At 40.2% G+C, this 23,573-nt stretch overlaps 1 protein-coding gene across 4 annotated transcripts in view; it reads left to right on the forward strand.

Annotated features, from left to right (window-relative positions):
• fbln2 (fibulin 2) overlaps window positions 1-23,573 on the forward strand; it is a 187,427-nt gene that overhangs the window by 86,957 nt on the left and 76,897 nt on the right. For all 4 annotated transcript variants that reach the window (XM_072582227.1, XM_072582226.1, XM_072582229.1 and 1 more), the window contains exons 5-6: window positions 11,329-11,428; window positions 21,200-21,329. In XM_072582227.1, the coding sequence (XP_072438328.1) occupies window positions 11,329-11,428; window positions 21,200-21,329 (230 nt within the window). The remainder of the gene's footprint in view (window positions 1-11,328; window positions 11,429-21,199; window positions 21,330-23,573) is intronic.

Raw genomic sequence — 23,573 nt, forward strand, 5'->3', positions numbered from 1 at the left:
TAAAATGAAAGTCACTTATAAGTGAACATTTTTGTATTCAGGTAGAAGTCAGATCACATTTGTATCTTATTGCCAGGAATTATTGTTATGGACATGCAATTGAAACCCATGATAACTACCATCTAGAAGCACTAGAGCACCACCAACTGCAAGTTCCTCTCTAAGCCACTCACTACCATGACTTAAAATATATCACTGCTCCTTCACTGTTGCTCAGTCAAAATCATGGAATTCGCTTTTTAACATCACTATGAGACTGCAATGGCTCAAGAAGGCAGCTCATTACCACCTTCTCAAGGGTAACTAGGGGCAGGCAATAAATGCTCACCCATACAGTCATGCACATTTCCCACAATGAAGTACAAATAAATACATAGGAAAATTCAGAACACCAATTTGAATAAGTTGAAATAAATTGATAATTTGTTTGTATAAAAACAACAATAATTAATCGACTTGGAAATTAATAATTAAATATTACAGAATTCCATGATGAGAGTGAGCATACAGTATCGGTCAGATTACCCACTAGATCTTTTTTATTAATCATTGTAACCAGTAATCATTGTAATCATTGTATGAACTAAAGAATCTGAAATCAATGAGGTCAATTAAATTACCAGACTGACATGACTGTTTATCAGAAGTACCAAATACTAGAAATCTAATTTTGCCTTCAAAGCAAATTTCTTCTGGACTACTGTTTGACTCCTCTCTTTTATATAGCATTCAATATTGAAAATGCTTCTTCCACACTTGTCTCCACCTTGAACAAATGCGGCACAGTTCAAACATTATTTTTATTTTGTATTATTTGCTCTGGATGGCACCAGCAGTGCAAAGTTTTGATTGACATATTAACATCAACTAACATCTGTAATTGATAAAACTTTTGGCTTTCAATTTATTTAAAAAATAATGGTGCTATTTTTGCTTTGATTCCCACTGTGTCTGTCTGAGTTTTATGCCAGTTTTCCTCAATTTCTGTAAATCCTCAGGGATTAGTTCACGAATGTCTTGTAGTGGGGAAGGTGTTAAATTTGGGCCAGATGAAATCACACACATTGTGGGAGGGAAGAGAAAAGTCCTGGGAAGTGGAGGTTAAGCATCAATGATACTCCTCCTGGCCAACAAGGAAATCTAAAACTAATATAAAACAACTTACTGTTTTGGCCTCACTTCAGAAAATACCATTAATACGCAGTATGCCAGACAACGTCTGCAACAGAGAAAGAAAAGTTAACCTTTTCAGGTGGTTGAGCTTTCATAGGTTCTGGTGAAAGGTCATTAAACTGAAAAGTTCAATTTTATTTCTCTCTCCACATACGCTGGTCGCCTTGCAAAACATTTACGAGTTTTCATTTTAGCTTTACAACATGTGCAGTAATTTGTTTCTATTTTTATGTTGTTCATTCAATATATAAATAATAATCATGCTAATATTGTCATCTGGTTGAATGACATTATTTTGATAAATATTGGGAAGATCAAGGGCATTTCCTTTGCAATCCTGCTATGAAGTCCAGAGTCTTGACATCAATTCCATTCCATTCCCAGGCCAGCATCTTGGATGAACCACACTTTTAAAACATAGGCAGCCTTTCTAATATCATGACGAGGAGGTGGACAAAGTTAAAAATCACATAGCACCAGGTTATAGTCCAACAGGTTTATTTGGAAGCACTATCTTGCGGAGTGCTGCTGCTTTGTCAGGTAGCCAGTGGGACGGACTCATAAGACACAGAATTTATAGCACAAGATCATAGTGTGAGGCAACTGATATCATATATTGAACAAATCTATATTGCTGTTAAGTCATTCATCTTTTAGAATGGGTTGCAGGTTTCAATTCATTAATATGTAAATCCCAGAACTTCTTTCAAGTCACATTCCTGAGAAAACTTAAGATTTTATAAAAAAGGGTGACATCTTAGCTTAGACAATACATTAAACCTGAGTGGGTTGAGTCTGTCTGTATACCAATCCTGAGTCAGACTGGTTCTATTTCCAAAGTAGGAATTTATAATATGTCACATGGATTGACTGCCTGCAGATTGTGTGCTTTTTGAGCAAAATAGATTGTATCTGCAAATATAATTCTGCAAATCAGACACACACATACACACCTCTCACAGACTTATACTCCTTCAGACTCACGCACTCTACCAAGCATGCACACACAAACACTCACATTCTCTCACACACATACACAGACACGCACACACGCACACTATATATCTCTCTGTCCCTCCCTCATGTGCACGCACATACACATATGGGTCTATGGGGTAAATTTGCAATTGCATGTCTTGAAACCCTTTCCCTCAATACTTTAATCTCACCAATGAGTTCTCCTCCTTAGAAATTTTCTCTTAAATCTGTCTTAGATTTAGATAGATTACTTACAGTGTGGAAACAGGCCTTTCGTTCCAACAAGTCCACACCGACCTGTCAAAGCGCAACCCACCCAGACCCATTCCCCTACCTTTACCCCTTCACTTAACACTAGGGGCAATTTAGCATGGCCAATTCACCTAAACTGCACATTTTTGGATTGTGGGAGGAAACCGGAGCACCCGGAGGAAACCCACGCAGACACAGGGAGAATGTGCAAACTCCACACAGAGAGTCGCCTGAGGCGGGAATTGAACCCAGGTCTTTGGTGCTGTGAGGCAGTAGTGCTAACCACTGTGCCACCGTGCAGCCCTTTGACCAATCTCTGACCAATCTGTTGCTTTGCCCCACTGAATCTCTTGCTTGCCATCCAGTCCTTCCCTAATATCATTATAAAGCTATATTTGTAACTTCAATGTGCTGTATGAGATCACATTTTTGATAAGGAAGAATAAAATGAATAGACCATGAATTTCACTGACAGTATAGTTTATTTTAGAAGGGCTTGGTGCAGAAATTACATTAAAACAAAGTCTGAAAGTATCAAACACACCAGCATTGTATTCCTCGCTTTGAGAACACTGCAAAGATTTGTGATAACATGGCCTGATAGTCTATCAAGCTTAAGGTCAGTTTGATCTGAAGCTAGAGTTTAGGTCTTAGCACTAAATGTCATGTAAAAGTAGAATTATAACAAACCTTGTCTTTCCTTGGCATATTCTTAGGAATGAATGTTTCTTACGCCAGAGTTGAGAAGGTTAAGGGTTGACCTACTAAAGATCACTATTAATTAGAATGAGGTAAATAGTGCTAGATGATTGGTAAAACTGTAAAGCAACAGCACAGATTTAAGACATTCAGGATGGAGATTAAAGAGGAGGTTCAGAAATTATTGACCGAATCTTTCCACTTTTGGTGTTTTGAGTAAAACTCAAGGTGCCTGGTCTGCCATGACACGTGTTGACTTTTTTCATCCAAGTTTCTGCTCTTTATTTCATTAATTCTACAAACGGCCGTTTTGGAACCTGTCTTGTACAATCATGTAACAGGACAGGCAGAGGTGTTTGCTGATGTTCAGTTTTGGTGGAGTTCACGTTACTGTCACCACAGTTAAATCCCAGCTGCACATTTTCAGAGACTGCAAGACAGGAAACTACCCTTTACACTATGGTGCCCCCCCCCCGATTATCCCCAACGATAGAGTTCAAAAAGGCAAGCTAACACCTCCATTCACTCACGCTCCACAGACGGCAGCCACACGCAGTACTGAACTGAAATGGCTGCTGCAATCTGTTGAGAAGCTCAGGCAACCCACATGGAACATATGAACAAGTTGCATCCAAATTGCCATTTTAATTAGGAGACTCGGAAACTCAACAATGGGCCCAGAAATTAGCATCTCTTGCTTTACTCACACCTACATGATGCATTCACATACTGGAGCTGAAAGGCTCACTTGCCAGTTGAAACAATGAGCAGACCCGGGAATATACACATTGGCCTTTATTAACAGATAATTTGTAGTAACTGGGCAGGGACAAGAAAAAGGATTGATTTGTAAGCAACAAACAATGCTTTCTCTATCTGTCTATCTTAATCCCAAATGTCAGTGCCTGGTGAAAAATCCACTTGGAAAAAATGAGCATTCACTGAGAGCTCAAGATCTACAAATGTTGCCTCTGCTGATGAAACAGAAAACCGCTAGAAACTACATATTCAAACTATTTTCAGAACAAAAGGACTGAAAGAACATTTATTGTGTTAAGTTAAAAATCACACATCACCAGGTTATAGTCCAACAGGTTTAATTGGAAGCTTTAGCTTTCGGAGCACTGCTCCTTCATCAGGCAGTTGATGAAGGAGCAGTGCTCTGAAAGCTAGTGCTTCCAATTAAACCTGTTGGACTATAACCTGGTGTTGAGTGATTTTTAACTTTGTACACCCTGGTCCAACACCGGCATCTCCAAATCATAACATTTACTGCAATTGCCTTTATCTTCCTGTCTGCATTTCTTTGTAAGGTTTTCATCTGTGTTTGTGTGTGCTTTTGATACTAACTTCTTACATTTTCTTTTGCAGTGGCGATAATAAAATCCATCTTTCTTTCACTCATTTTGATCTTATTAACTACGTTTTAATTTAACTGTTTAGCTGTGTGCTAAAAATGATAAATAAAACTTTGTGACTGACCAAGAGTGGATTAAGAAAAGAGGGGCTGGCCATATCTTCCTCATTTGGTTTTAACATTATGTCATATTAATTGAGGTTAATGCCTGAATTTTTGGTTTGGAAGATGTTCAAGGAAGGAAGTAGCACTGAAGTGTAGAATTGACCTTGAATTCTCATCAGAGTCCTGTGTTTGGATCAGAGCGAGGGCTCGAACTTCAGAGATCATTCATTTTGCTGCTTCCCCTGAATGTGGCTGACCATTGAATCTCCAGCATTGGTGAATGTACCTTCTATTTCAAATACTCATCAATGTAAATGTTCCATAAATGCAGGAATAAAAGAAAGCATAAGTTCAGACAAGGAATGTAGCTTGGTAATCTGCCAGTGTTGAATTTTCTCAGCAGATGAATGCATTATCCAACAACAGCAATGAACTTTAACAGGCAGCATCTTCACTTCTGAATTAGTGTTTGTAATTTTAAGTTCCCTTTCTTTTAACAGAAACTAAACACAAACTAGAGTGTTGGTGATCAGGAAATTTAGTAAAGAAATTCCGTTCAGCCGAGGTTCAAATTTAATCTTGACTAATTACAGAATCTCTACAGTGTAGAAGCAGGCCATTCAGCCCACTGAGTCCACACTAATCCACTGACAAGCATTCCACACTGACATCCCACCTACCCTATCCCTGTAACCCTACATTTCCCGTAGCTAATCTACCTTGAGTGCATATCCCTGGATATGACAGAGCGATTTAGCATGGCCAATCCACCTGACCTGCAGATCTTTGGCTCCAGGAGGAAACTAGAGAGCTATGCAGACATGGGGAGAATGGGTAAACTCCAGACAGTTGCCTGAGAGTGGAATTGGACCCAGGTCCCTGGTGCTGTGAGGCAGCAGCGCTAATCACTGAGCTACTGTGCCACCCCAAATGGAATAAACATATTCTAGTCCAGAAATCCTCAGGCATTTTGGGGAGACCCAGGACTGGGCAAGTTCTGCTCAACCTATTGTTGATTTTATTCCTATTGGCTGGCTATCTAGGTTAGCTGGAGGAAAAGATTGCATTGGTCAGTTGCAAGGTGTGAGGATCTGCATTACATTCTACAATGCTCTCTGTTGTTACAAAATTTTATTGTTTGAATAAATCTACAACTGATTGATTGCTTTTAAGGAACCAAACTTTTAAATTCCTTCTTACAGAACTTTTTTGTTATCAGCCAAGAGAATAAAATTGACAAACGGTATCTTGTTGTTCCAATATAAAATGATAGAATTAGTAATAAGATCAGTGTTTCAGAATGATTTGCACTGTTGAACGTTTTAAGTCCCAGTTCTTTAAGTTTGTAGTAAAATGCAGCTTTTGTTTGCAAAATTATTTCACAACAGCAGAAAGGCTGCTATGAAGGTTTCTAGCACAGGTGCATGTTACAAAGCCCAGCTTTTACCCTCCAAGTTATATCATGCTCTGGTGATCCCTAACAATTACCAAAAGTAGTTCAGTTCTTTCAGTACAAAAGTATTAATAGGTGACTTTTATTTTAGAATATTTCAGTATGAGGAGTGGCGTATCATTAAGGTTAGACTGTTCTGAGCTTCCTTTCCTTTCTGGAGTCTGAATTAACTGTCAGAGTCATAGAACACTGCAGCGTGAAGACAGTCCCTTCAGTCCAATTTGCCCATGCCAGCTTTTGGCCCATTTCCCTCTAAATCCTTCCTATTCATATATCCATCCAGGTGCCTTTTAAATGTTGTAATTGTACCAGCCTCCCCCACTTCCTCTGTCAGCTCATTCCATACACCCACCACCCTCTGTGTGAAAAGGTTGCCCTTTAGGTCCCTTTTAAATCTTATCCCTCTCACCCTAAACCTATGCCTTCTAGTTCTGGACTCCTCCATCCCAGAGGAAAGACCTTGACTATTTATCCTATCCATGTCCCTCGTGATTTTTTTAAACCTCTCTGAGGTCTTCCCTCAGCCTTTGACACTCTAGGGAAAACAACCGCAGCTTATTCAGCCTCTCCCAATAGCTCAAACCCTCCAACCCTGGCAATGTCCTTATAAATCTTTTCTGAACCTTTCATGTTTCACCAGAATTGAAGGCAGTATTCCAAAAGTAGCTTGACCAATGCTCTGTACAGCCACAACATGATTCCCCAACTCCTATACTCAATGCACTGACCAATAAAAGCAAGCATGCCAAATGCCCTCTTCACAATCCTGTCTACTTTCAACTCCACTTTCAAGGAACTATGAACCTGTTTGTTCAGCAACACCCTCTAGGACCTTATCTTTAAGTGTTTACATCCTGCCCTGATTTGCCTTTCCAAAACTCAGCACCTCACATTTATTTAAATTAAACTCCATCTGCCATTTCTCAGCCCATCAGCCCATCTGATAAAGGTCCAGTTGAACTGTGAGGTAACCTTTTTCGCTGTCCACTAACCTCCAATTAACCATACCTCCTCCTATGTTTGTATCAAATCATTTATATAAATGACAAATAGCAGGGGTCCCAGCACCAATCCTTGTGGCACTCCACTGGTCACAGGCCTCCAGTCTGAAAAGCTTTGTCTTCTACCTTCGAACCAGTTCTGTATCTAAATGGCTAGATCTTCCTGTATTTAACCTTGCTAATCAGTCTACAGTGCAGCACCTTGTCGAACGCCTTACTGAAGTCCATTTACATCACTAGGAGAAAATGAGGACTTCAGATGCTGGAGATCTGAGTCAAAAAAGTGTGGCCCTGGAAAAGCACAGCAGGTCAGACAGCATCCGAGAGGCAGGAGAGTTGATGTTTCAGGCATAGGCCCTTCATCAGGAATGTGGGGAGAACCCAAGAGAACTGAGAGATAAGTAGGAGGGGGTTTGGGCTGGGGGTGTAAGGTAGCTTGGAAGGCTACAGGTAGATGCAGGTTGAGGAGGGGTGGTAATGGTGATAGGGAGGAGGTTATAGTTGGGAAGGAAGGTGGACAGGTCAAGAGGTTTTCACCACTTTCCTCATCTCCCCTCCCCTCACCTTATCCCAGATCCAACCCTCCAACTCAGCACCGCCCTCTTGAACTGTCCCATCTGTCCACCTTTCTTCCCATCTATCCACTCCACCCTCTGCTCAACCTGTCACCACCAATCCCCCCCTGCATCCACATATCGCCTTCCTAGCTACCTTTCCCCCCAGCCCCACCCCACTTGTATTTATCTCTCAGCCTCCTCACTCCCCCCAACCCCCAACATTCCTGATGAAGGGCTTATGCCAGAAACATCAACTCTCCTGCTTCTCAGATGTTGCCTCTCTTGCTGTGCTTTTCCAGTGCCACACTTTTTGACATCATATAGATTATGTTTACTGCTCTGTCTTCACCAATCCTCTTTGTTTCTTCTTCAAAAAAATTCAAACAAGTCAGAGAGATACAATACCCCATGCACAACGCAATGTTGACTATCCCTAATCAGTCCTTGCCTTTCTAAATATATGTAAATTCTGTCCCTCAGAATTCCCTCCAACAAACTTGTCCACCACTGATGTCAACCTCACCGGTCTATAGTTCCCTAGCTTATCTTTACCACCTTTCTTAAATAGTGGCACCATGTTAGCCAACCTTCAGTCTTCTAGCACCTCACCTGTGGCTATCAATGATACAAGTAACTCAGCAAGAGGCCCAGCAATCACTTGTCTAGCTTCCCACAGAGTTCCAGGGTACACCTGATCAGGCCCTGGGGATATCCACTTTTATTCATTTTAAGACATCTAGCACCTCCTCCTCTGCAAAGGCATGAGTAGTTTTGTGGTAAGTTAAGGTAAAGTCTTTTCCCTGGGGTCGGGGAGTCCAGAACTAGAGGGCATAGGTTTAGGGTGAGAGGGGAAAGATATAAAAGAGACCTAAGGGACAACTTTTTCATGCAGAGGGTGGTAAGTGTATGTAATGAGCTGCCAGAGGAAGTGGTGGAGGCTGGTACAATTGGAACATTTAAGAGGGATTTGGATGGGTATATGAATAGGAAGGGTTGGAGGGATACAGGCCGGGTGCTGGCAGGTGGGACTAGATTGGGTTGGGATATCTTGTTAGACCAAAAGGTCTGTTTCCATGCTGTACATCTCTATGACTCTAAGTTTTGTATTCAAGTCCATTATGAATGTATTGTGATTTTGCACTCAAGCACAAAGACAAAATAAGTGGATGCTGTGGATACATAGTGATAGAAGCTGTTGCCTTTTCCACAAAAGTATTGAGGCGAGGGTGCAGGAAATGGCTTAAAAGCCATTTTAAGTTGTGGAGGCACTGGAACGGGTGCAGAGGAGGTTTACCGGGATGTTGCCTGGTATGGTAGGAAGATCGTATGAGGAAAGGCTGAGGCACTTGGGGCTGTTTTCATTGGAGAAAAGAAGGTTTGGGGTGACTTGATAGAGGTGTACAAGATGATTAGGGGTTTAGATAGGGTTGACCATGAGCACCATTTTCCACGTATGGAGTCACGTATAAATACATGATGATACTTACAATTTATACAAAATAAATATTCGATCTGAATAGTGAATATACCGCCACAATAAAAGCCTCTCCGAGAAATGGCTGCAGTATTATTAGAAAGCAAGTAAAACTTGCGAAAAGAACCGTACTCCACCTGCAGGTATATTGCCACTTCAGTATGATCAAATCATCATCATCTGTCACGTCAGTATTGATGTGAAGCTGGAGGTGTAGTGGACAGCGAAGAGGGTTACCTCAGATTACAACAGGATCTTGACCAGATGAGCCAATGGGCTGAGAAGTGGCAGATGGAGTTTAATTCAGATAAATGCGAGGTACTGCATTTTGGGAAAGCAAATCTTAGCAGGACTTATACACTTAATGGTAAGGTCCTAGGGAGTGTTGCTGAACAAAGAGACCTTGGAGTACAGGTTCATATCTCCTTGAAAGTGGAGTCGCAGGTAGATAGGATAGTGAAGAAGGTGTTTGGTATGCTTTCCTTTATTGGTCAGAGCATTGAGTACAGGAGTTGGGAGGTCATGTTGCAGCTGTACCAATTGGTTAGGTCACTGTTGGAATATTGCATGCAATTCTGGTCTCCTTCCTATCAGAAAGATGTTGTGAAACTTGAAAGGGTTCAGAAATGATTTACAAGGATGTTGCCAGGGCTGGTGGATCTGAGCTACAGGGAGAGGCTGAACAGGCTGGGGGTGTTTTCCCTGGAGCGTCAGAGGCTGAGGGGTGACCTTATAGAGGTTTACAAAATTATGAGGGGCATGGATATGGGCATAGACAAAGTCTTTTCCCTGGCATCGGGGTGTCCAGAACTAGAGGGCATAGGTTTAGGGTCAGAGGGGAAAGATATAAAAGAGACCTACGGGGCAACCTTTTCACACAGAGGGTGGTACATGTATGGAATGAGCTGCTAGAGGAAGTGGTGGAGGCTGGTATAATTGCAACATTTAAGAGGCATTTGGGTGGGTATATGAATAGGAAGGGTTTGGAGGGATATGGGCCGGGTGCTGGCAGGTGGGACTAGATTGGGTTGGGATATCTGGTCGGCATGGACAGGTTGGAACGAAGGGTCTGTTTCCATGCTGTACATCTCTATGACTCTTTGATTCCAAGTGCGAACATTGTCTAAGTGACCTTGGAGTTTTGTGGCGATGTGAATTCCGAGTTCACAGAAGTCTTGTGGTGTGACACTGAATACTATGATAATACTGAGTTCTTAGACCTCAGTTTGTCATACATCCTTGACAGGCACAGAAAGGTAGGGTACGGGTCAAATTTCTGAAATTGAAAGACCCGCACCATCAAATTACAGTGTTGTAAACTGCTGTAATAATGTTGTGGGTGATTCAGATCAAACTAGTCCTCGGCTATAGCAGCCTATAAGTGAGCTCATACTCTCGCCTACCCGGCTGTGTTATTCCCTTCTGAGTATAGAGTGGGGACCAAATGCTGGTATTAAGAGTGGCAGAAGCAATACCTTTCCTGAATATTCCAGGTGGGCACTGCCTGCTGGTGGTCTCCAACTCACCATCACACCCTTTCAACCCCAACCCTAATTTCACTTCTATAACACTCAAAGTTGTAGTATGAAATATTGCAATAATATGAAAGAGAGGTCCCTCTTGTCCCACTCGAGACTAGAAGAAAGGAAGCAAACAGAAATTAAGAAGAGATTAGCTTGCACTTCTTTGACATTGGTATCAGCTCATATATTTCAGTAGCAATGATCTACAACAATTGTCTAGTCAGTGAATAGTATACCTTCTATGGCAACCCAAAAGAATCAGGCAACACAACAGGTTACAAATAATGAAACATAAATGGAAATTGTTGGAAATTTTGCAGGTCTGGCAGCATCTGTGGAGAGAAATCAGAGTTAACCTTTCAGGTCCAGTGACCCTTCTTCAGAACTGAGGACAGCAATGAAAAAGGGTGGTTTTTATGTCAAAGATATAGTGGGGAGGAGGAGGAGGGGAAGATTAAACAATAGGTGGTGATAGAGCCCAAAGAGAGAGAAAAGCGGTTGGGACAGACAAAGGAGTGGATAAAGACCAGCCTAAGAGAATTCTTTCCACAGATGCTGCCAGACCTGCTGAGACTTTCAAGCAATTCCTGTTTTGTTTCAGATTTCCAACATCTGCAGTTCTTTCATTTTTTTTTGTTTTAGTTACAAAAAAATCTCCTATGGGCTTGATATCCATTTTCTGTTGCTACATTATATTGTTTTATAATTGATTGCAACAAACTTCCTAAAAAACCTACTTCTCTTTTATTTCTGCAGATGTGATTGAACGTTGCTGCGCTGCTGGGCAACAATGGGCTGCAAATAATGGCCAGTGCTTTGATATTCCAGTGAAGAGTTTGGACTCTGCTACCTGCAGGTAAGTGAGCTCCTGGATTGTACTAATTATATTAAATAGCTGGTGATTTTTTTTTCCTTTTGTGAAAAATATAAACAATAAATCCTTTTAATAACTAAAGCATGCTTTATATACGTTCAAAAATTTATCATGTAACTCTTTAAATTATCCCCGATAAACATTTTCTTTAATACAGAAATGGTGTGCTATGTCAACACACTATTCTTGAGGGGTTTGTGCTTGCACACAGTCCAGATGAAGCAAACATCCTTAGTCTATCACTAGTAAGGTTCCAGTTCAAACGAAGGTACAGAATCTCAGTCTTGTTCCTAATGAGAATGGTCATGGTGTAAACTTGACCACAATTCACCACATTTTAGTACAAGTTTAGCAATGTAACTTGGAACTTCAATAAGGATAATAGTTGGTAATAGGCTATGATAGCTTTATAGTTATACTTCTAAACTAGCAACCCAAACGTTGAACTCAAGCCATTAAACTGACTTCATTAGATCAGGTAATTCGAAGTCAGAACCAAAGAAATAAACTTTGAAAGTTTGGAATTGTCTTGGAACCCAAACTGGTTCATTAATGTTCTTCAGGAAACAAGACCTGGGTCTAGCTTACATATGACTTGAGTTGCCTACTATTTATCTGCACTTTAATGACCACTGAAGTGATTTACCTGATTGTAAACAATTGTTACTAAGGTCACCTCAGACCAGATTTTTAACCCTGCAGAAACCTCTTTAATAATGTCCTCCAGTTTGAAGGAGCATGATAGTTTTCATCCAGAATTTCAAGTTCGCCTGTTATCATTCCAATAGCTGACCTGGTCAATTGGCAGGATAGTGTCATAGAGTTATACAGCACAGTAACAGGCCATTCGGTTCAAACATCCCAATTTGACCCATTCCCAGTTCCCAGCATTTAACCCATAACCCTCTAAGCCATTACTTTTCAGATGTCTTTTAAGTGTTGTAATTGTATCTTCCTCCTCCACTTTATCTGGCAGCTTGGTCCAAGTGCACACCACCCTCTGGGTGAAAAAATATCCCTGGTCCTTTTTGAAATGGACTATCTCATTACCCCCCCACCCCCAGTGGTATACATTAAATTGGGTATGTCACAAGACTCATTAAACTTAACTACACATAACATTTCCCTGTTGAGCATCACTTAGAAGCTTTGAGAGGTGCCTGGGAATAGAACATGCTCTGGGTAAAGGATTTCAGGTGGTGGGATCACCAATATTGAAAAGTAACCTATTGAACCTATCCTTATCAATATAACTGCAACATGCACTTTAAACCGTAACAATGCTTGAAGTGACCACTGGTCAATCCTTACAAAGAGAATCTTATAAGTTAAATCCTCTTCTTTACACTGAAGACATCTCCATTATTGAAAGTGGTGTACTGGGATGGATGAAGGAAAAATCTCCAGCCCAAAATTAGGCATTTGATCAAAATACTATATGTCCACACTTTATAACCCCTGAACAGTGAACTTTGATTGATTTGCCAAGAAAAGCAAAGAACGTGCTTACATGAAATAGCATGATGGCTACCTGTGTGTTAACACCAAAAGCATCAGGCTATAGATGGACAACAATTGAATCAAAACGAAGTGTTGAGCTGCTCAATATCTAGTCAAGAATATTGATGGATAACAAGGCAGTTAACAAGGGAGAGGTCTCCCCAGTCTCAGTTTTGGAAAAGTCCAGCAGATAGATCTAAGACACAAGAACAATTTTCTTTTTATAACAATGTTTCAGTAAAATATATGTCCCAAGGATGTGGCCTCCTGCATCTTCTCAGCACTGTTGGGACAGAGCAACAAATAATGTCTTGACACGGTTTCTACATCCTGGGAACAGAATTTTTTTTAAACCAGAAGCTGAGCTAAGGTATATTTTTGGGGGAGAATACAAAATATCATCTATATCCCAGGAGGAGTATTTTTTAAGCATGTAGCAAGGTTAAATTTTATTGATAGTGCAGAGTACAAAAAATATCAGTGTGTGGCTGTGTATGTGACACTTCATATGACAGTGCCTAATGTTGACACCAAGCAATAACACTGGAAAGTGTTTCATTCTCCTCATTCAATAGTTTTCAATTCAATAAGAGCAAAAATTCACCAGTTAATTGAAACAAAATATTTTTCTAGTGTAGTGAGTTTTTGAATTAACTATTAATAGATGATTTATAATATTTCTTGAAAAGCAATCACATTAAGGACTGCAGATATAACTCAGCTGTTTAATAGTTATAGCCGATTAACAGGTGACATATAAAAACCTGTGAGTGAAGCTGCCATTAGCATTTAAACCAAGGAAATTATAATTGATTTTTAATTTATTTGTGATAATATTTGTACACACTTCATTAGTTATAATCTATTCACATTCTCAAAAATAAGACTCCATTGAACAGCAGATTAAAATTTGTGCAGAAGCTGGAATTTCATCCAGCAAGTGGTATTTTACAAAGCACCATGGTTGAGCATTGACCTGTTGGCTAAATTGAATGCTGGTTGATTTTGCCATGTAATTAAAGGTTCAAAGGACAGTCAACCATTACTTGAGATAACAAGGAAAAACATGAATGTTGGAGATGTAAAAATGAAAACCAGGGAATTTTGGAAATGTATAGCCTACTAGTTAATACCAGAAAGATCAAGACATTTTACATGAAAATAATATTTCTTGATTTAGGCTACAGAGATATCTGAATAATTAAAGGTCTTACATTTTCCAAGTATTGCTAAGATGTATTTTGATAAACCTTGGATGATATTTGAAATTCTACACTATTTGTTCACACCTGAAACTGGGCTAGTGATTAGTTAATTAGTGAAGCCATTAGTTATTTCTGTGTTTATTATTACCAGGGAAAATAATGAATAAGGGTTACAGAGATATTAATAGATCGATTCAGCTTACTTGAAGATTAGGAAGAAAGTTCGGAAGTACTGAAATGAGTTGGAATTGATCCCATTGATGTAGTCTTGATAGGTGTTGGAAAAAACTGAATAGATGGAATAAATGTCTCTGCCTTTTCCAGGCGTTGTTCTTACCGAATTACTATGATAGGTCTTATTAAAATTAGTAAGTTTTGAGAAGATTTGTAGCTCACGTTATGGTTCTGGTTGTGGGTTTGCTCGCTGAGCTGGAAGGTTTGTTTTCAGATGTTTCATCACTGTACTAGGTAACATCATCAGTGAGCCTCTGGTGAAGCGCTAGTGTTATGTTCAGCCTTCAGTTTATTAGAATTCATAGCAGTTCCATTTCATGAAAATACCAATGTAAAATATTTTATATTTAGGAGCATCCAACAAAGCTGATTAAGCACCTTTGATTTCAGGATTGCTGTTCTTTTAATGATGACGAACAGCAAAACCTTTGGTATTGATGAAAGTTGTATCATACGCGCCCAGACATCCTGGCATGGTACTGGCTACAACTTCAAAACTGCATATAACACAAAATTGAAAGCCCTGTGAACTGTGAGCTGGAGAGTGACAGATTTATTTTTATTCATTCATATGATGAAGACCTCAGGCTAGGCTAACATTTAATACTCATCCCTATTTGTCCTGGAGACGCTGGCAACAAGCTACTGATTTAAACCACTGCATTTTCTTGGGATACAGGGAAACCCTGACAGCTGTTAGAAAGTGTTAATTAACCATGTCAGTTGCATATAACTTTCACTAATTGGCATGTAAGTTGTGTCCTAACTTCACCAGATCGACACTTCATGTTTCACCATGCCTGGTGCTGGTCCTGGCATGACCTTCTACATTCTTCACTGATCTAGAGTTGATCTCCTGTCTTGATGGCAATACAATGGGCAATATGTCAGGCCATGAGCATAGAGATTGTGGTTAAATACTGCTCTACTGCTGCTGATAGCCTGTAGCATCTCATGGATACTCAATTTTGCTAGATTTCTTGAAATCTGTCTGATTTTGGCATATTGCTAGTTGCCTCACAAAACAATTGAGGTATCCTCATATGACTGATATCCGCAAGGATTGTGTGGTGTTCACCCCACAAGATACTGCTTTAGATTACTGCATTTGCACCAGGCATATTTATGAATGCTGTATTATTTCTCACAATTAGTATGCAATAAACCTTTAAGAAACATGTTCATGACATCATTAATTTGTCACAGCACGTGACCTGAGAGTATAAAAGATTTAAAGTCCAATGTAACTGGGGCCGAGATTTAAAAAAAGACATGGGGGGCAATTTTTGTTTACACTGAAGGTGGCTTGTGAGGAAGTGATGGATGCGGGCACAGTTATTATGTTTGAAAAACACTTAAATCAGTACATAAGTAGGAAAGGTTTGGAGGGATATGGGCCGGCAGCAGGCAGGAGACACTAGTTTAGTTTGGAATAATTTTCAGCATGGACTGGTTGGAATGAAGGGTCTGTTTCTGTGCTGTATGACTCTATGACATGCTAATTGCAACTGAACAGTTTAATATTAGCCTAGACAACGACTATACTGTTTGTATACATCAGGAGCTGTAATAAATGTCTGTAAAATCTTTTAGAATCATGTTAACCCATCACCTAGTTCTTACCTTAGGGAAATAATGTAAGTATTGTTACAACAGATACAAACACAGTGCTTGAGGCAAAGCACTGTAGAAGTTCATGGTAAAAAGTAATGGCTTCTCATAAAATAATATAATTCACGGTGCAGTCTTCATTGAACATCAGGTGGACAATAGCTCTGGACTTCTAAACATTCAGAAAATCATCAGCACTGATTTTTGTGAGTAGAAATCTGCAAATTGGAACAACATGAAGGCAAATCTATTTTCTGTTTGAAGTATAAGTTCTGCCATGCTAGAAACTCTGTTCCTTTGTTTTTACACAATGAACCTACAACCTGTTTTCCAATTTAAGAGTTGAAAAAGGAACAGTCAGACATTTTGCACAGATTACACACACAAGCCTCCTAATTCAAAGTGCAGACTGTAATGCACCAGAAAGCAATTTACTAAACTAAGGAAGATTACCTGTGTGCAGAGGTTGGTACTTTCAATCATTTGTCCCTCTATGTTGACGCAAAGTTGGAGGGAGGTCCCCATATTGTCATCATTCCTTATTTGGCGCGAATACCATTGAGTTGAAGAAACCTGCTTCCACAAGCCTGCACTTCTCATTGGAACAATATATAAAGTGATTAAAGCCCAGTAAAGGAGCAGCACGGTGGCATAATAGGGGCAGCATCGTGGAATAGTGGTTAGCACTGCTGCCTCACAGCGCCAGAGACCCGGGTTCAATTCTTGCCTCAGGCGACTGACTGTGTGGAGTTTGCACATTCTCCCCGTGTCTGCATGAGTTTCCTCCGGGTGCTCCGGTTTCCTCCCACAGTCCAAAGATGTGCAGGTCAGATGAATTGGCCATGCTAAATTGCCCGTAGTGTTAGGTGAAGGGGTAAATGTAGGGGTATGGGTGGGTTGCGCTTTGGCAGGTCGGTGTGGACTTGTTGCGCCGAAGGGCCTGTTTCCATACTGTAAGTAATCTAATCTAAAGGAGTAGCAACAGTAAAAAATAAACCTTAACAGAAGCAGAAAAAGGAAAACAACCAACAAAACCAGTGATAGAAGGAAACAAACACCCAAACCCTACATGATACTTCTAAAATAAAAAGTAACTAAAACCCTCATCAAGAAATGAAAAATAATTATGCTTTGGCCGCTAATGAAAATTTTACTGAATTTAACTATTTAACCAACATTCAAAGTTTGTGAGAAGGTTTGTAGCTGGGGTGCTTGTTGTTGTGGTTCTGTTCGCCGAGCTGGGAATTTGTGTTGCAGACGTTTCGTCCCCGGTCTAGGTGACATCCTCAGTGCTTGGGAGCCTCCTGTGAAGTGCTTCTGTGATGTTTCCTCCGGCATTTATAATGGCCTGTCTCTGCCGCTTCCGGTTGTCAGTTCCAGCTGTCCGCTGCAGTGGCCGGTATATTGGGTCCAGGTCGATGTGTTTGTTCATAGAGTCTGTGGATGAGTGCCATGCCTCTAGGAATTCTCTGGCTGTTCTTTGTTTGGCTTGTCCTATAATGGTAGTGTTGTCCCAGTTGAACTCATGTTGCTTGTCATCTGCGTGTGTGGCTACTAAGGATAGCTGGTCGTGTCGTTTCGTCGCGAGTTGGTGTTCATGGATACGGATCATTAGCTGTCTTCCTGTTTGTCCTATGTAGTGTTTTGTGTAGTCCTTGCATGGGATTTTGTATACTACGTTGGTTTTGCTCATGCTGGGTATCGGGTCCTTTGTCCTGGTGAATTGTTGTCTGAGAGTGGCTGTTGGTTTGTGTGCTGTTATGAGTCCTAGTGGTCGTAGTAGTCTGGCTGTCAGTTCAGAAATGCTCCTGGTGTATGGTAACGTGGCTAGTCCTTTGTGTTGTGGCATGTCCTCATTCCATTGTCTTTCCCTTAGGCATCTGTTGATGAAATTGCGCGGGTATCCGTTTTTGGCGAATACATTGTATAGGTGTTCTTCTTCCTCGTTTTGCAGTTCTGGTGTACTGCAGTGTGTTGTAGCCCTTTTCAACAGTGTCTTGATGCAATTTCTTTTGTGTGTGCTGGGGTGGTTGCTTTCGTAGTTTAGGACTTGGTCTGTGTGTCTGGCTTTCCTGTATACCTTTGTGGTGAATTCTCCATTTGGCGTTCTCTGTACCATTGCATGTCCTTGCAAAATCTCTGTCTTGTTGCATGGCCTTTCTGTTATTGTGCTCTCTCCTGTTACTGGTGCAGAGCTGTCTTCACTGGTTCCTGTGCAACACGTTGTTCATGGACATCGCTGGTTTTCTTTAGCTCTTGAGAATGTAGGAATACGTTGTGAATGATTCTTAACCTGAAACACCCTCTCTATTTCTTTCAAGCTAACCTCTGAAGTACCCTTCCCTGAAATGCTCAGACATTGCTACACTTCTACTAATCACTGTCAGTTCATATTTGGAGTATTGTGCTCAATTCTGGATACCTTATTTAAGCAAAGATGTTAAATCCGAGAGTTCAGAGGAGATTCACTAGAATGATAGCAGCAATGAGGGATTTTAGGCACAAAGAAAGCTGGGCTGGGCTTATTCTCCTTGGAACCTTATTGACATGTTCAAAAGTATGAATAATTTTGACAGGGTACAGAAGAATATTGTGTTCCTATTAGTTCGTATGTCATTAACTAAGAGTCACAAGTTTCAAGATTGTCACTAAGAGTGCTAAGAATGATGTGAGGAGAAACTTCTCTATTCAGAGAGTTGTTAGGATTTGGACTGCACTGGCTGGGAGAGTGGTGGAGGCCAATTCTAGAGAAGATTTCAAAAGAGAACTGCATGTAACATTTGAAAGTGATGAATTTGGAGGGCTATGGAGTGGGCCTGGGGAATGGATCTAGCTGGGTAGCTTTTTCAAGAGGCATTACAGACATATTAGGTTGAATAGCCTCCTTCTGTACTCCCTGTGCTTCTATGTTTCTGTATAAATACAGCTTTAATGAGTGCCCCCCTCTGTCCCTTTAATTTTAACTTCTGGAGCCCAACACTTCAGTCACCTCCTCCGACCTCAGAATGTCAGATTATCAAAGTTGAACAGAGAAAATAACTCTGATGACAAAGTGACTCATTCTCCTGCAAGCTAAAAGGCAATGGTCTCAATAAACCATTTTTAAGTTACCAGCATTCAATGGGTCGATTATTGAAGATATAGGGGCCTCGTGTCAGTTTCAAGTTAATTTAGGAGATAGCATTAAATCCCTGATCTATTTTGAGTATTGACATGGGTACTGTTGATAATGGGTGACTTTCCTGCTTGGTCCCCCTTCCACTGCCTTCATGACTGGGAGCTACTTTCCTGCCACTGGGACTCTGACGTTTGGCCCCCTGCACAATTAAAGTTCACTGCACGCCCAACACCCACTCACATTGCCTACTTCAAAGAGCTCCTCAAAATCTAGCCCAATATTTCTGAAATAACTGCACATTTATCTGTTACCATGTGCACAGGCCAGCCAACTTGGAGTCAGTCCCTGATCTGAGGAGATTCTAAATCCTCTGTTTATACTTTTTTTCTTTCTTTTTTTACTGAGGAGATTCTAATCTCCTGGTTCAATATTTGTAAAATCTCTTTCATTACCCCCACACTACCCCTAACTGCGGTAGTGCTTATATTTTCCCCAGCACCCATGTTGTGTGTGTGCAGGTGTGAGACACAGTGAAAAGACAACAGGTGTACAAATCTTTATTCAAATTTCCGCCACCAGGAAGAAAGGAAACACCCGAGTGGCCAGTGACAAGCAGTGCCCTTCACATCAAAGGGCAATGCTGCGTGATCAAACAGTGAAGGGGAGGGTAGGGACTAAATCAAAATAGAGTTGGAGGGGGAAATGAAGTACTCCGCTCCCTGTGGGTGCCCACCTCTCCCTGTCCTCTGTTTATATTATTCAGCCAGGGCTTCCTGTTTGGCCCAGGTTAACAACCCCAATCATGGATCTCATAGTCAACAAGATCTACCTGGTTCCAATCACTTTAGTGTCCAAACTACTGGTCTAGATTTCTGAACCACTGTTAGAGCCATTCAACTGTTGTATTCCTCAAAGTAATACATATATCATCATTCTGTGTTATGGACCTTGTTTTCCATTTTAGCTTAGAATTTCCTGAAAAATTCTGTCCTAATTGAAATTAAAAAGAAAGAAACCGTCTTTATTTTTGCGCACTTATTTAGATTAACTTTATATACCGTCAACGAACAGTGAACAAGCAGCATCATATTTCATTTTGATGTACATCCTGACAGAATATGAGAATTAAGTCATGGGATCGAAAAATTGAACATAATTCTTCCTGAGGCAATTAAATCATCTGAAGTAACATCCTGACTGTCCTGGTTGGATATTTTGAAGCTTGAATTGCCATTATAACAGTGCTTTCTTGCTTATTCATCGCTCTGCAAGATCAGTAAGCTTTGTGGTTAACCTGATGCATCATGAATGTGTGTGCGCCATATTTATTTGGCAAACAACTCTGCTACATATTTATCATATTGCAAATAAGACTCACAGTAAATTAATCAAACACAACATCAGCGCTAAAGCAAAATACTGGGTATGCTGGAAATTCGAAATACAAATAGACTGTGCTGGAAGTATTTTGCAAGTCTGGTAGAACCGCTGGGTAGAGAAACAGAGTCAACATTTCAGATCAGTGACCTTTCATCAGAACTGTTGAACTGAAGTGTTGCTGTTTTATCTCAGCAGTTACTGCCAGACCTGCTGACTGTTTCCAGTAACTTTTTTTTCTGTATCGACATTTTGAGTTATGAAAGGTAGACCCAATTTTAAAACAGCACCCCAGCACATCATTGCTCCATGAAACATCTCCACTTGCACCCAACTCCATGGGGACTTAAAAGCCAACTGGAAAATTCCAGTCAATCTCTGATCACTGTCCTGATAATTGGTTTATCAAGTTGTCATTACACCCAGGATCCAGCCATCACAGAAATGGCTTGGGGAAAGGATGGTGCTGGCAAATTCACATGCTTGCCGTCAGTATCAAAATATGAGCCCATTTACCTCTTGTCCTACTCAAACTGGTGGGTCAAAGTTCACTACAGAATGCTAACTTCTCACCTTACTAATTTCAAGATTTTATTTTAAGATTTCAAAATTGCTAAGCATTTATGTCCATGGCTTGTTTTATAAAGTAATTTCACTAATTTCATCAAAGTACTGTTCTGACCATAAGATGTCCGTGTTTTGCAATAGAATCGCACAAAAACAGTGCTGCATCTCGTATATGGAGGACCACAGCTGCTTAATTGGCATGAACTTTGCAAAAGAAAATGAAGACTGCTACACAAACCCACATGATGCTTGTGGAGCAGACATATACAAGGCAAGTATTTAACAGAACACTACCTTCCTCACAAAGTACTCCTTGTAAAAAGACAGGTTGTGATATGATGGTACTCAAATGTCCCAATTCTATGGAGTTGTTTGTTCTAAAGCAGAAAACAGAAACGATGCATGTTTAAAGCATCTCATAGAACATCCTGAATGACTTTCCTGCTCATGACTTTACTGCTCATTCACTGTTGCAAACTGCTACATGATGCAGACCATTTTAGAAATCTTTAATTTGTAGCTTGCTCAGTACTTTCAAATGAACAATTTCAGTAGAAATGCTTGTATTTAGAGTCCAAATATACATTTAGAGGGCAGTTGTCCTACAGTGCAGATGCAGGTTGATATTTATACATTCAATTGTTAAAGGTACACCCAATTACACTGGTGGCTGCATGGACCCCACATCCAGTAAAAAGTGATTTTGCAGATCTAAGTAATATGTAGTAGGCTTGGCTGTGTTGTAATATTAGCAATTCAAATTCAAGTTAATAGAGGACACAGCTTTGAGATTAGAGCTGAACCTGTTCAAAGTGAAGTCAGAAAACACCATTGGACGTAAACAGTAATGAAAATTGCTATCTCTTTCACCCAGAAAGCTGTTGAGGCTGGGACTCAACTGTAAATCTCAAAACTGAGATTGTTAGGTTTTTATTATACAAGGGTATGGGATTATGGAAGCATGACAGGCCAATGGAATTAATTCTGGCCCTGATCTGTTTAAATGGAAACGGAATCGATAAGCTGAATAGCTCCCTCTTCTTACATATGAAAAAAGCCTATGGACTGTAAACGTTTGTAAATATGAACAAATTTGCAATAACCTATTTCATGAGATACACAACTAATTGACTTCTTACAGGATCCATTGTAAATATTTTGATTAGTTTCAAAAGGACACTGCGGCACTGGATACGGATGCCATTTTTTTTCCAGTCCTGAGATTTCAGTCTGATTCTAGTCTAGATTGCTGAAATAAAGCTCACTTGTTTCTGCCACTAGTCTCCAGATCAGCAACTAACGCTGATTATTATTCAGCACAGATTAATATTAGACTGGCCAGCTCACTCAGAAAGCCACAAGTTTGAATGTAGAAGGATGTAAGGCTGGGACTAAGAGACAATTGGCCTACAGTCTGATCTGATTTCTGAGTTATACTAGAAATTTAACATTGGTGAGTACTCAGGATCATTTTTAATCCATTTGAAAATTAAGAACTGCTTGATACTTTAGTGTAAAGTTTTATTGCTTAAAGTTTGTGAAATTTTGATCTTTATATGAATAAATCAGAGTTTCTAAAAGCCGAAGTCATAGTAATAAATCATCTATGAAGTAACATTATGTTTTAAAAATGTCATAATATTTGCCTTAATGCAACTGTCTACTTTCTGAAACATTTGGAGCCTGATTTTTTAATTTTACCTTTCTCCTTCTGAAGGAGGCTAAGATGCCAGAGGCGTTCTTGCTAAATTCCTAAATTCCCATTTCAAATTGATGGAATTTAAGGATGGAAAGGTCGTCTGTGTCATGAGATCTGGGTCCAAATTTGAATGGTGGAATTGTGCTCTGGGCACCTATGCTTTGGACCAGATGGTTAGGCTCCTGTATGTGTATCCTCCCCTCCCACCCCTTACTTCTCTGAGTTGAAATCAATTCTTGACACAATGCATATTTTTAAAGCAACAACTTGATATTGTAATGCCTTCAAGTTTTGTTTTGTTATAGTTGCTGAACTAAATGTTTCAACAAAAAAAAAGAACTTTGAGTTATCCAGGAAATGTTCCTTACAAAAGGAGTCAGAATGTGCATGAGGGTGAAAATGCACCATATTTGGGCTTGGCCTATGCAAGGAGGTCTGGACTAAATAGACTAGGACAAGTTCTGTAGAAGTGCTACTGGATCCAAAACGCTAACTCTGATTTCTCTCGACAGATGATGCCAGATCTACTGAGTTTTTCCAGCAATTTCTGGTTTTGTGTTTGTTTGAGACTAGGACAAGGCTTCCCAAAGTAGAGGGTCATGGATTTTGAACTGAAATTTTAGCGTGACATGGTCCAAGGTGGTACTGGCTGCTATGGAGCCCTGATCAAGGGAAAAATTAAGAGACCACCTTAAATCATCACAGGCTTTACAAACTGTTGCTGTGGCCTAAAGTGCCTTGCTCAACTTACTGTTGCCTGGCCTGTTGTACCCGCTATGTTATAGAAATGAACCTCCTCATAACCTTCTCTATTCC

This window comes from Chiloscyllium punctatum, chromosome 12 (genome assembly GCF_047496795.1).
Source record: "Chiloscyllium punctatum isolate Juve2018m chromosome 12, sChiPun1.3, whole genome shotgun sequence".
Classification (NCBI taxonomy): Eukaryota; Metazoa; Chordata; class Chondrichthyes; order Orectolobiformes; family Hemiscylliidae; genus Chiloscyllium; species Chiloscyllium punctatum.